The 13,040-nt window shown below is 40.9% G+C and overlaps 2 protein-coding genes across 2 annotated transcripts in view; both read right to left on the reverse strand.

Moving 5' to 3' along the window:
* Positions 1-1,996, reverse strand: part of il22ra2 (interleukin 22 receptor, alpha 2) — a 3,989-nt gene extending 1,993 nt beyond the window's left edge. The window contains exons 1-3 of the mRNA XM_020603935.1: positions 1,572-1,996; positions 698-812; positions 63-244 (exon numbers count right to left, since the gene is read on the reverse strand). Coding sequence (XP_020459591.1) covers positions 63-244; positions 698-812; positions 1,572-1,635 — 361 coding nt within the window. The 5' untranslated portion in view covers positions 1,636-1,996. The remainder of the gene's footprint in view (positions 1-62; positions 245-697; positions 813-1,571) is intronic.
* A 1,758-nt stretch (positions 1,997-3,754) lies between these two features.
* ifngr1l (interferon gamma receptor 1-like) overlaps positions 3,755-13,040 on the reverse strand; it is a 12,827-nt gene continuing 3,541 nt past the window's right edge. Inside the window, exons 2-7 of the mRNA NM_001361201.1 lie at positions 10,265-10,391; positions 9,250-9,431; positions 8,379-8,566; positions 7,959-8,133; positions 7,137-7,255; positions 3,755-7,035 (exon numbers count right to left, since the gene is read on the reverse strand). Coding sequence (NP_001348130.1) covers positions 6,670-7,035; positions 7,137-7,255; positions 7,959-8,133; positions 8,379-8,566; positions 9,250-9,431; positions 10,265-10,391 — 1,157 coding nt within the window. The 3' untranslated portion in view covers positions 3,755-6,669. The remainder of the gene's footprint in view (positions 7,036-7,136; positions 7,256-7,958; positions 8,134-8,378; positions 8,567-9,249; positions 9,432-10,264; positions 10,392-13,040) is intronic.

The raw sequence follows: 13,040 nt of genomic DNA on the forward strand, positions 1-13,040 counted from the left end.
AGAAGAGGGCGCAGCCAGTGATGAAGAGCAGCAGCAGGAGGCAGAGCTGTGGAAGTACTCACTGTCCCACCGTGGGCTGAACCTGGGCGAGAGGGCCCAGGCTGATTTGCTGGAGGGCAGGGAGGAAGCGTGCACTCTGGCATAGTACCACTCTCTGGGGTCAGAGGTCATGGCAGTGAGGTCACAGTGATGCTTGTGGATCCCCTGACAGCCGTCCACGTCCAACCACTCAGGCTCACCATAACTGGGGAGCAGAGAGAGGGACAGACACAAACAGAGAGAAATCAACAGGGAATTGTTCATTTCACTCTGTGCAACAAGAATCACAGTCACACATCTTGCTGGCAGTGGTGGGAGAAGTACTCAGATCCTTTACTTATGTAGAAGTAGCAATACCACAGTTTAAGTCCTGCATATATAATATTTTGCTCATGTCAAATTAACAAGTATTAACATCAAAATGTACAGTACTTACAGTAAAAAACATAAATGATTAAGCAGAATAGCACATTCTGAATCACGTATATCATTACAACGATGCATTAACGTATAGATCATTTTCATGCTGCAGCTGAGCTTTTTAAAAACTATTTAAACAGTGCTGTGCAGCTTCAGAATATCCACCAGGACCAGCAAAGGTTTGCACTGTTAAGTGTAACTCTACTTTACATGTGTGCGTGCGTGTGTAATGTCTCACATCTTCCACTGGACGTAGTACTGCAGGGAGGTGCTGTTGGTGGGTGGAGTCCAGTGCAGGATGGTTTTATAGTCCACAGAGTCAAACTTCACCTGGACGGGCGGAGCAAGCATCACTGGAACGGAGGCAGTTGTTAATTACATACTGTAGCAGATTCTGAGCTGACAGGAGGAAAAGTTAAAGTCACAGAGCAACAACTGACTGAGTAGTTGGTTGATTAGTAAAATACTAAGTGTTTTATCATACGGCAGCTAGAATAAACAAAATGTGCTTCACAAATGAAAAAAATAAAAAATAAAACCTCATTAAAATGAAGTAAAACAATGTCTTAGTCAGCGCTGACCTCATTGAATTTGAAGCTGCCATATAAGACAGCTTGTGGAACAAGAAGGGTTAATGATATAATACTTGTTTTGAAATCATTTTAGAGACAGAAATAATTTACAATAAGCTTAACAAAATACTTTATATTAATTCTCACTGTTCTACTGCAGTACAGTTTATCCTGTAGTGTAACACAACACGACACAGTGTTTCAGTAAATAACACAAGAAGTTCAAATAATGAAAATGGCCGAGACTGTGCAGTATCCAATGTTTTTAATTTCTGTTGCTCTGTTGGTCCGTTTTTCCCAGGGAGCGGTAATTTAAAAAGACACTCCCTGATCTTGTTACAGCAGCAGTGAATCTGTCAACTCAGCTCAGTGATGATGCTTTAACAACACAGCGATGTTCAAAACACAAACAGTGATCTGAGAAGAAATGTAGAGATTTAGGACGATACTGGACAGAACTAAACCCGTTTTGCTTTCAAATTAAGTCAGTCAGACAACACCACCGCTAATCCACACGTCTTCAAACACATCAGAGGTTACCTTGTGCTGTGACACAGACGCCCAGGTTTCCCAGCAGCACAGCTCCAAGCAGCAGGTGGGTCATGATGCTGTTGGTGGAAGACAGTGGAACACACCGGACTGATGCTGCCGCTAACACTGCCTCCTTTTAAAATACCTTCAACTTCCCTCTTTTTAAATACCAACAAGGACACTGCTGAGGCAGCGTTACACAGCTTGATGCAGATTTACTTCAGTCTGTCTTTAACAGAAGTACAACTTGGACGTTTTCATTACAAAACAGATCACTTTACCAGTGTTCTTGACTCATCTGTGATATGATACTGTACGTCAGCGCATCATAGTGGACACAGGATGCTTTTGGTAAACAAATATGATGACACTTTCACTGGCAGAACAGTAACACCGAGACCTCGGTTTCTCTGGGGAGAAGGTTCTGTAGCTGAACGAGACTGTTTCTGCTACTGAGAGGTGTAGTAGGATAAATACTGTACATAAAACATCTTTTCATTGACAAGTTTTTTCTGTCATGCCCCAGTGTAGAAGCTCAGACATTCATGCCCCCAACTACATTCATTTTTATTAACATTACGCTGCAAAAGTATTTAATTCTATTAACGTAATGATCTAAAACATGATCTGCATGCTTTTTTCTCTAATTTTCAATAAGTTAAACATCTCTAAAACAAAAAACACAAAGCTCTCCTGCTACACTGAGAGCAAACCTGAAACCGAGCTCATCTTGTTCATCCTTAAACTGACAGGTTTGCTAAATGAGCTAAACAGAGGTGTAAAGGCCATAGGAGTCATGACTACTCTGTTTTAACATGCCTTTTCACTGCACTCAGTTTGACTAGTCATAGCAGGAAAACCACAGATGTTTCTAGTGACATTAACATGAATCTGTTCGGGTGTCCCAGTCATGACAAAGTGCACAACAGCGTGACCTTGTAACTGAAATAGTTACGTTTTTATTCTCTTAGTTGCACCTGTGCTTTCCCTGCTGTAATGCATGTACTAACATGTGCGGCTGTGGGAAAAGGGCCTGTTCAAATGAAGCCCTGCGAGTCCCTCGGGGATGCATTTCTCTCAACAGCTCTTTGTTCTCAGAATCACCGTCCTGTCCTGTTTCAAGCTGGCACAAGCGTGGAGCAGCCGATGACTGTTCTTTTACTGGAAACACCAGCAGCTTACAGAAAATGTGCTACATAACAAATGGTTCCCCTCAATGACAGCATAACAACTAGCTGTTAGGAAGTACTGTAGACATATTTCACTCAGTTATATCCCACTGAGATTACAGTTATTGACATGTCCTGAGGGACATTATCCCAAATCCTGGCTGTGCAAAGTAAAATTCATATTCAGAGCTTTCAGAATCTGCATTAGCCAAGGAATCCGACTCAGGCACAGAGGCTCTCAATGTGCTGTTTCTAACCCAAAGTTATTCAGATTTCTATTCTTCTTTATGTAAATTATTTCTCTCAGGTGTTACTAAAACCTTTACATCCTTGTTCTACAGAATTAATACAACTTGGATTGTGTCTGAACATCCAAAGGATCCTTTGGCTGTAGAAAGGTAATTCCCAACTTGTGGCTCTTGTACACAGCAGAGAAGCTGCTTCAGGGGGCGCGTGTGCAGGAATGACTGCTGCAGATTACCAGATTCCTGAGCTCTTCTACCAGTCAACCATACACACCTAATAGTGAAGTCGGTTATCAACTGTTACTGGAAAGGTCTCCCCTACTCCCCCATAAGCCCACGCACGCACGTTCAAATACATACACACGGTAAAAGGGAAGGAAACATGATTAACACATTTCTATGCAAACACGCACACAAAAGACACGCACACAAAAGAAGTCCTCCTCCTCACTCTAATTATTGGCTTCAGGGGAAGGAACAGCTCAAAGGTCATGAAATATCATGTCATGTGTGTTTCTTCCTATGACAAAAGCTAATGTCATGACATAAACAGTAGTTCAGCCCTGTACAGTAATAGAACAGGTGTTAACTACACAAATACTGTGCCAACTTCTCTTCCTTAATTGGCAGCATTTTACAGTACTTCACTGAACAGATTATAAAATCTGGGACTGTCCTATTTGGGTCACAGGATGTTGTACATGAACTTCAGTTTAAACCTATCACATAACATCCCCTTTTTATATTTAGATATTTTATTAGCAACAGAAAAAGGCACAAACTCGCATTTTAATCTTTATTCAAATGATGTAAAGGTAAAAAAATGAAATACAATAATAAACAAAAACAGTAGTTTACAGAGAGTAAAGGATTTTGATGTGGCGGCATCCAAACTGAAAAAGGTGGACCATAAAAACTTAAAAAGCACATAATTGTAAAGATATCTGTGTATATATATGTATATCCAGCCAGACAGTATATAATACATAAACAGATACAGTACTGTGCAAACACTCCAGGCACTTTAACTTCTGATCCATCACATAATAACCATCAGGGATGTATTAGATCTGTGACACATATGCAGCTACATACAGCAGCAGATGGTGTGGCCCCAACAGAGCCCTGATCTCAATATCACAGACTCGGTCTGGGATTTCATGACAACAGAAAAGACAGCAAGTCGCCTAAATCCACAGATGAAGGTTCTCCAAGATGCTTGGAACAACCTACCTGCCGATTACCTTGAGAAACTAAGTGCTAGTAAGGCAAAAGATGCTCATGGTAAAAACCGATTTGATTTAGGTTTTTACGATTGTCTGGACTTTGTATGAAGTTAAAAATGATTCACAGCATTACATTTAAAAGCGCTCTCACCTCACTTTTAGTGCCTAAACAGTTTGCATATTACACCACTTCAGTTTTTTAATACAACAAATGTTACATATGAAATTAAAACGAGTGCTATGTATCCCACTCAAAAAGTGGCACAAACACATTGTGCAATGTAACATCATCACTTCATGTCCTTCTGATCCTGTGTTAACTCTCATTTTTGTTTTTTAATGTTAATAATTCTAGAACAACACTCATTTTAAAGTGTTTGATACATTGTGTTTAAAATTTATCATTTTATTTTATTTCCAAAGAATCATTTATTTATTTCTCCCTCTCTCCTCCTCCTCCTCCTGATCTAGTAGCAGGTGATGAAGATAGCAAACTTCTCCCTATGGCTCCATATTAGGAGTCAAATCTGCTGTCACTCACATCACATATATTTGCTATATATTTCATTTCAACACCACAGTACAGACGTTAAAATATTTCATTACAATGTTAAGGTGCTACTGCCTTTCTGTAAACTAAAGCATCTTAATCTGATCCAAGCACTGAAATAAAAATTATCAAGAGGCCATTCAGACGTTTTGACTGAATGAATATGGAAATGCTCACATGCATGCAACAGATGTGTACAGATGCTCCATACGTGATAAAAGCTCAAAACTCGCCAGGTCAGGTACATCACTGAGTAATCGCAGTAGAAATCCATTGGCCTCATCACACTAACTCTTATTATCCAGTTAACTCACAGAGCTAGAGCTTCATCACCCAGTAATCATCCTCATTACAAGGTATTTAAACTATCTCCCCTTTAACCCCGTCACCACCTCACTGCTTCAACTTTGAAGGCTTCATCTTGGCTCCCCGTGAGGAAACTGCTGCAAACTATAGTCTCACCTCTCTAAATTAAGTTGGTCAGTGACAAAGTGATGAGTCTCCTTGCTGCTATGGCATATAATGTTAAAGTGCATGACACTTTGGGTTGCTTTTTGTCCAATAAAGATGGTTGCTCATGTCTAGTATAGCACAACACCTTTATTTCCTTCTTTCTCTCCACAGCTGGTTTGTTCATTTTGTTTATTCTGCCATGTAGGCGAAATAAAACAATCCAAGAGGTTGAGCAGTGATTCAGAAATTTAAAAGAAAAGATCTATAGTTTTCAATACGTACTGCCTTTTCAAGATGGGAATGGTGAATTCACGGGCTGGCTTACGATTCTACCGCCTTTAGCTCGATCTATATGAACAGCACAAGGGCGGCATATTGGCAACTCTCTGGAGCGGCAGTAGTGCAGGATGTCTATGTAAATATGCCTAATGTCAAGCAGTTAATCTGATGAAGGAGCTGATGAGCAGAAATGTTAAAAGATATGAAATGTAACTCAGCTCCACAAAGTCCACTCTCAGCTTTACAATGTGAGAAAATTTTTAAATAACATGCAAGTAATGAAGGATACAGTTGTTTTCATGATGCTGTTTCACAACAACAAAAGCTGGGTCACTACATTGTGCACAAACATGTGGGAGGAAGGTTTTCTTCTAACAGGAGAGAGAATAACAGTCAAAGCAAGAAGAGTTCAGATGCCGGCTGCAGAGAAAACTGCTTTACTGCGGTGCTCTTTTCTGTCTCTCTGTACGGCATCACTGGGCTCATCTACCATCCCATTAAAGATTACAGGATGTAGTTACCACATAACGTGCTGCAACTCAGAACAAACACTGAGTTTATTCTGGTTTTAATGATTATTTTTAATGCCATTACTGTTTTTCTTTGCCTATTTAAAGCACTTTGAATTAGCTGTGTATAAAATGTGCTACATAGATAAAGCTGGTTTTCCTTATGTCTCAGCTCTTACATTATATATGCATCATGCGTATACATGTATCTTATTCCAATTTATTATGTATGATAGGCTTGTGATTAGAGCAAAAGGCATGAGAACTGAAAACAAATATCAGACATTAAGTAATTAAAAGATGGAGCTGTAATGTTCTGGGTCTGATTTAGTATGGTAATTACTGCACTTGAGCCTCTTAGCTCATAGCTTTAAGGCTAATGATGTAGCCCTAGTTGCAACTGCTTTGTTGGAATTTATTTAACAAAGGCTTTGTGCTGTGCTGCCTTGACAAATTAAGTAAAAACTAACTGATGTTAAGGTGCAAAGCTCCTGGTTTTGCTTTTATTTGGTGTCTACTGAACCAAATGAAAACTTGTAGACACAGCTCCCCTGAAAGTTGCTCTTAATATTTATTTCTAACAGCTTTCGGTTTTAATGTCGAGTAATTGCAGACTGCAAGAGAGAGCCACAATCAACCCAAGGCCAAACATTTAATGAAGAGGCCGGTTCCACGGTCAACCACGGTAACCCTCTGCCTGTTCACCTGGCCCTAATGCAACTTCAACCACCTTTTCACGTTTCTCGTACCCAGACGGGTAATCACTGGGGTTTTGTGTCCCATCCTCCTCCAGACTCCTGCCTCCCATGTAGCCAGGTCCTTCACCATTTGGTTGCCCTACCTCCACGGTGTGACACACATCATCCCTTGGGAAGATCCCAAGGGCCATGCGAAACACATCCTCAGTAGTGGGAGTCCCAGCAGGTGTGAAGTCATAGTTTGTGGCCGGCAGTAGGGGTGTAGGTGAGTCCACTTCTGCTTCACTGATGTGCTCTTCAAATGGCGGCAGGGTCTGCTTATGTTGGTTGTTGTTTGTTTCTGACTTTAAGATGCAGAGATGAAATGTTAGGTTAGTGCTGACACTCAAGAGAATTGTTCATTCAACATTAAAAAGGCTCGTCAGAGCTGGTAGGATGAACGTACTATGTTCCGTGGCAGAGAGGTCTTGGGACGGGTCTTCTTTATGTACAGCATGGCTAAGACCAAAGCAAGCACAATCAAGACCACCACAATGGTCACAATGACCACGATGATGACGATGTCTAGACAAAACAGATGCTGAAATAAATATACTTGCAGACAAACTGCCATACAAATAACCCTGTGGCAGCTACAAATCACTGTGGTTTCTTGCCTTCATAAATACAGTATATTAAACATTATATATAGTCGTTTGTTCCTCCCAACCTAGGTGGCAGGGGGTTGCTTCATTACTACACAATACAAACAGAAGCTGGTTAAAAGGGGATGACCGAGAAGCCCACAGACAACAGGGCTGCACTGGATGGGGGTGGTTAGCTTCATATAATGGTGAGACAGTCAGCTAAGATACAGGACGCCCAGTTGGAGAAACAGATTTATGTGTAAAGCTTATTAGATGCCAAATGATGAATCGTGGTGAATATTCTGGGGAGCTGTGGTTTAACTGTTGCGTGTATAATCAAGGACAAATCAACCTTAAAGAACAGTCAGAGAAGTGATGTACCTTGCTCTTTTGTTGTTATTGTTTTTAAACTGTGTAAAACATCAAGTTATAACTCGGGCGTTGGCACCTAATCCCTTGCACTTATAGAGAAGGATCTTTGGTGTAGACTCAATAGTTTGCATAGACTTGTCAGGAGGCTATCAATATTTCCAGTCACGGCAACTTCAACAGAGCATAAATCTTCAGAGCTAACTGTATCTTAAGCTTGATTGGAAAAAGGAAAAACAAACTAAATAAATTAAAAAGTTATTTTACTTAACTGTTTGATAGAGATGGAATTTCTTCATATTGCTTAGCACAGTATTTCTGCGTGCCTTTAACTAACATTTTCTCCAGCTCTCCCTTGATTTCCAGACAGTATTGTTCCTGTGGAGCAACCACTGGAAGCATCTTCTCACACACACTCTCCTCACAGCTAAAGCCATAGTGATGCCTCTGCACAGATAGCAACAGCAATTCATACATGTTACACAGCAAGTGTGTATAAAGTGATGCTGTACTGCTATTAATAGTGATGCTGTACTGCTATTAATAAATAATAATGCTACATTACGAGAGACATTTCCTGCTTCTGCTAAACCAATATTATTATTGTGTGACTACATAATAAGTACATGAGAAAACTGACATAAGTCTACAGATGGTTTAAAAGAAAATGTGGAACCGTGCACACTCCTGACCTCGTTGATGATCACCACATCGTAATCAAATGCAGGTAGATTTTTCAGCGAGTCATAGCGTTTCTTCTTGGGTTTTGCAGTTGGACTGGCTTTCAGCATATGGAGGTACAGGGAGGGATGCATAAAGCTGAACTTGACAGTCTTATTTGTTGGGGCAGTGACGTTAACCGGCGGGAGGTCCACAAAACCTGGAAACAATCATGTTGGAGACTGAGTCATACTGAGATGTTCAGAATAACAACAACCTTTACTCTGACATTTCATAGTCTGGGTAACTTGGAATTAAAGCCACAGACAAAGCCAGGTTTACTATGTTATAGCGTATATTACAGTTATGTTATTGCCATATACATCCATGTTAACACTGGCTAGCACCAAACTCTGCACCACAGCTCTACTCACGGCCAAAACAGCACCTCCACCAAGGTCCATTTTCCAGTGCTCCTGCTGCACTTTCTAGCTCCACTCATCTTCACTGCAGTCACTCACTTTCACCACAAGGGGGCTCTCACATACACAACAGCCATTCCTACACTCACAATGGTGCACCGCTTTGATCCAGAGAAGTACAGAACAAATGGCCATGAATTTCTGACCTGATATTCAATGTTTGTAGAAAAATCAATCCAACTAACTTTTGTGAGCCCTTGCACTTTGCTGTGGCACCAACAACAGACAAAACTCTCCAATTATCCAGTGAAATCTCAACATTTTCAGCTTTTGTTACTGACCACAAATACAACTGACTGACTTTGTGATTAACTTCACCTTCTTTCTAGCCTTGGCTATTTTCTGCGTGTGAACTCATCAATTCTGTTTTATCCGACTAAAAATCTAAATGTTCTCTGTGAATACTGACATCACTACTCACATTTCTGAGCTGAAAGACTGTCCTTGAAATAGCTGAAACTGATTCCATCCTGGGGGCTGGGCTCAGACTCATTCTTACCAACCACAGCAAACACTTCTAGATAGTAGTCGTTGTCCGATTTAGACAGAAATGAGACATCAGCTTGTAAAGCTGGCGGATCCACCCAAAGCTCCGAGGGATGACTGGGGATAAGACAAGAGAAACTTTATTAAGTTTTGTCAAGATAAAATACTGTCATGAGCATCATTTCATTATATCAGCTTGGACCTGAAGACTACAAGTTAAAAACAAAAGGTCTGTGTTACAAAATGGGGGTGTAGACTTAATGCTTTACACCACACAGTAAATTGTTAGGAGGCAATAATGAATACGTTGTTGAATATCTGTAACTCACAAGAAATCAGATTTTTTTTCCATGAGTACACTCACACAGTAAATGTTAATTATGCACTTACACAGCAAAGCCACTATTAGGGCAAACAAAGTTTTTAAGCAAACCCATGGACAGCTCTATTTATTACATCTGCATCTGCATGTTCATTCTGTTCCCTGCATATTTGGGGCGGTGTATTTTAATATTTGAGGTGCTGTGAATATTTTTAATGTTCAGGTGTTTTATTTTCCTCTTTCAGAGACCTCAGCCTGTTTCACGTTGCTGTTTCTGAAGGGGATGAGAGGAGTGGTCACGACTGGTCAATGGTAACATCTGCCTCGACTCCGCTTGCTGATTCTGCACTCCTCCTGTAAACAATGTACTCAGCCTCTCTCCCACATTGCGCCCAGCTGCATCAGACTGCACACAGTTTGCAGCAAAGCCTGCGCTCTCAAAAACTGGTGATAACTACATACTGCCTATTTAGAACCGAGACCTGTTCCTGTGTTACCACACGTAGCAAGTGTCACATGAGTGCCTACTGTTTCTTTGTACAGATTAAAGCAGAGTTCATCTTAAAATACAGTTTAAAACAGGCAAACTCAAATATTCATGTACAGTGTGTATAAGAAAAAGACAAACCCATTTAATCCACTTGTTGAGCCGATAAAGACTTTGAATCTTAGCCCTGGCATGAGCTGGTCGTAACTCCATGTCAGGAGGTTGTGCTTGCTGCGGCAGTGCAGTGTCACGTTTGTTGGAGGCTCCACTGTGGAAACAGAGACACAACATCAGACTGCAGATATTCTGAAGCATTCGGATTAGAAACAAACAAGATCATGAAATTAATATCAGACTACCGAATACTTATGTTGTAGATGGAACTCTTTTACCCAGAGTGGTACTAGCAGCAAAGTACTGGTTAGAAATGTCTAGAAAGCAACAGTCTAACAATAAAGAGGCCTTTTGCTCAGAAAAATAAGTAAATTAAAAAAAAAAATCTCCCTTGGCAGAGAGGAGCTTTCATAAACATTTACAAACTTGCCTCAACTGTCACACTGCCTTTCTCTCTCAGGAAGTTTGTGTGTGTGAAGTCAGGCAGGACAAGAGGCAAAGAGCACACAGTCAGGAAACATTTTGGTTTCTATGCAGACAAAGTGTAAACAAATAACTGGGAGAACTGCAACTTCACCCCATAAATAAACACTCCAAACTAATCAAGCAGAAGACGCACGCAACGTCTCTTGTGACACCAGCACACAGAAAAAAGACGCCTCCTGACAGCCCATACATACTTCCTCATATCCAGTGTAGAGATAGCAGAGCCCTTGTATCTTCACTTCTGTGCTGTTACTTAGATTTTAATTTCATTTCAGCAGCATTAACATGACGGCTGTGAGTTGACCAGCAGGCCTGATCAGCACTGTGGATGCCAGATCTTTACCTTGTGCATGTTTGCACAAGCCTGACATTGTTAGCTCTGTTACAGAAAGCAGATGTGTTTCATGGCATTGCAAAGTTATAGTGCAAACACATAGACACACAAACCAATTTACATTTTTTAACACAGCGTCAGCTATAGATCTTCCAAGGGAAAAGGAGGAAGAGAGGAAGGAAGCTGAAAGACAGGCTTAAAAATGACGGTAAAAAATGTTTGGATAGCGTTTCTAGGATGTGAAACTGCTCTTAAGGCTGGGACAGCACGCCAAGGTACTTACAACAAAGACGACAATAAATGCAAACACACCTTCACGTTTATGAGTCACCTCTGTTACTATACAGCCTAAGAGATAAATTCCTATGTTTTTGTTTCGTTTCTTCTGTGAAATATCATTTACATGCATGCACGTGATAACGTACACCCCCCACACACACAAAGACTCATAAACAGATTGAGAGGTGAGATAAGTGAAAGAAATGACAGCATATGTACTGTAAAAGAGGTGATAACCACAACAGTCAAGTTGGTCTCTGAGGGCTGACACCACAAGGTATCTCCAGACACACACCCGCTCACACACTTAACCACAGCAATTAACAAGTTTAACTTTCAGTGCACCTTCTAACAGTGTAGTAGAAACTAGTGACCAGACACTGAGCAGGGTAACACGCTTATACAGTATAAGTGAGGCGGGTTGTACTCTGGCATCCTATGAACACACAAAAGGGAAGTGGCATTAGCAGATGAAGTTGACAGCAAAAAAAAAAAAAAAAAGCAAAAAACATCTGTCGGAAGCAGGAAGAGAGAGAGTTGCTGTCAGACTCAGACAGGAGGCCAGTGGTGATGTGCGCAAAACATCACATCACAAAGAGACTGAAAACTTTCCTGAGTGCTTCTGCAAAACACTTGCAGAATCAGTTCATCAACAAAAATGCAGGTGCCCAGAAAAAGAGCTTGTTTTGCACCGAAACTCAGAGCAGGATGTGAAAGAAGTAACAAAGGACCGCAATGTGCTAAACCACAATCGGATGCCTAATGGTACAGCCTAAATTGTAGTTTTGACATTTTAATATTTGGTTCTTTTGCTGGAGGTTGTCCCAGCATGTATGACCAATAGGAGGCCCCCAGGTAGACCCAAAACACGCTGGATTCATTATATACATCACCAAGCCTGGGAATGTCTCAGGAGTAGAAAACTGGGGAGAGGGACACCTGAACTGACCTACCTGGCCCTGTAAAAAGTTGATAACGGATGGATGGTAGTTTGAGGTTTTCATTTTTCTGACTGACTTTGCAACTATTTGGAGATGCTACTGCAACGTTGCTGACAGTAAAGCTCACTTGATACACGCAACCTGAATTCAGCTCAACCACAGCCACAGACAGCCGAGAAGAAAACTGGTCAAAATACAAAGAGTAACGATCCACCATGAAAATAATCATTAGTTACAGCCTTAGCTGACATGTTCAAAGTCCTTATTTGTCTTACTGACAGTCCAAAATCTAAAAATGGTGAAGAGCCTCTTAACTGTAAAGCTGAAATTTGGTCATGTCATAAGTGTCGGTAATTAGTTTCCTCTACTTTGCCACATTTCAGTCTAAAAACTTAATTGTCAGGCTGTTTAACTGCAGGTGTTTGTTTTTTTTTGTCTCACGTTGAATATCTCCGCAACAAGCGCTGTGAACAGATGTCAAAATCAAATCAAATCAAATTTTATTTGTATAGCGCCAAATCACAACAAAAGTCATCTCAGGACACTTTACAAAGTAAGGTCTAGACCTTACTGTTATCAATATTATTACAGAGGGAAAACCCAACAAATCCCCCTTGAGCAAGCACTTGGCGACAGTGGGGAGGAAAAACTCCCTTTAACGGAAGAAACCTCTGACAGACCCCGGCTCTTGGTGGGCGGCCTTCTGCCTCGACCGGTTGGGGTGAGTGGATAGAGGAGAGACAAAAGAAGAAAAGCAACAAGA

Source organism: Monopterus albus, unplaced genomic scaffold (assembly GCF_001952655.1).
Source record: "Monopterus albus unplaced genomic scaffold, M_albus_1.0 scaffold3.1, whole genome shotgun sequence".
Taxonomy (NCBI): Eukaryota; Metazoa; Chordata; class Actinopteri; order Synbranchiformes; family Synbranchidae; genus Monopterus; species Monopterus albus.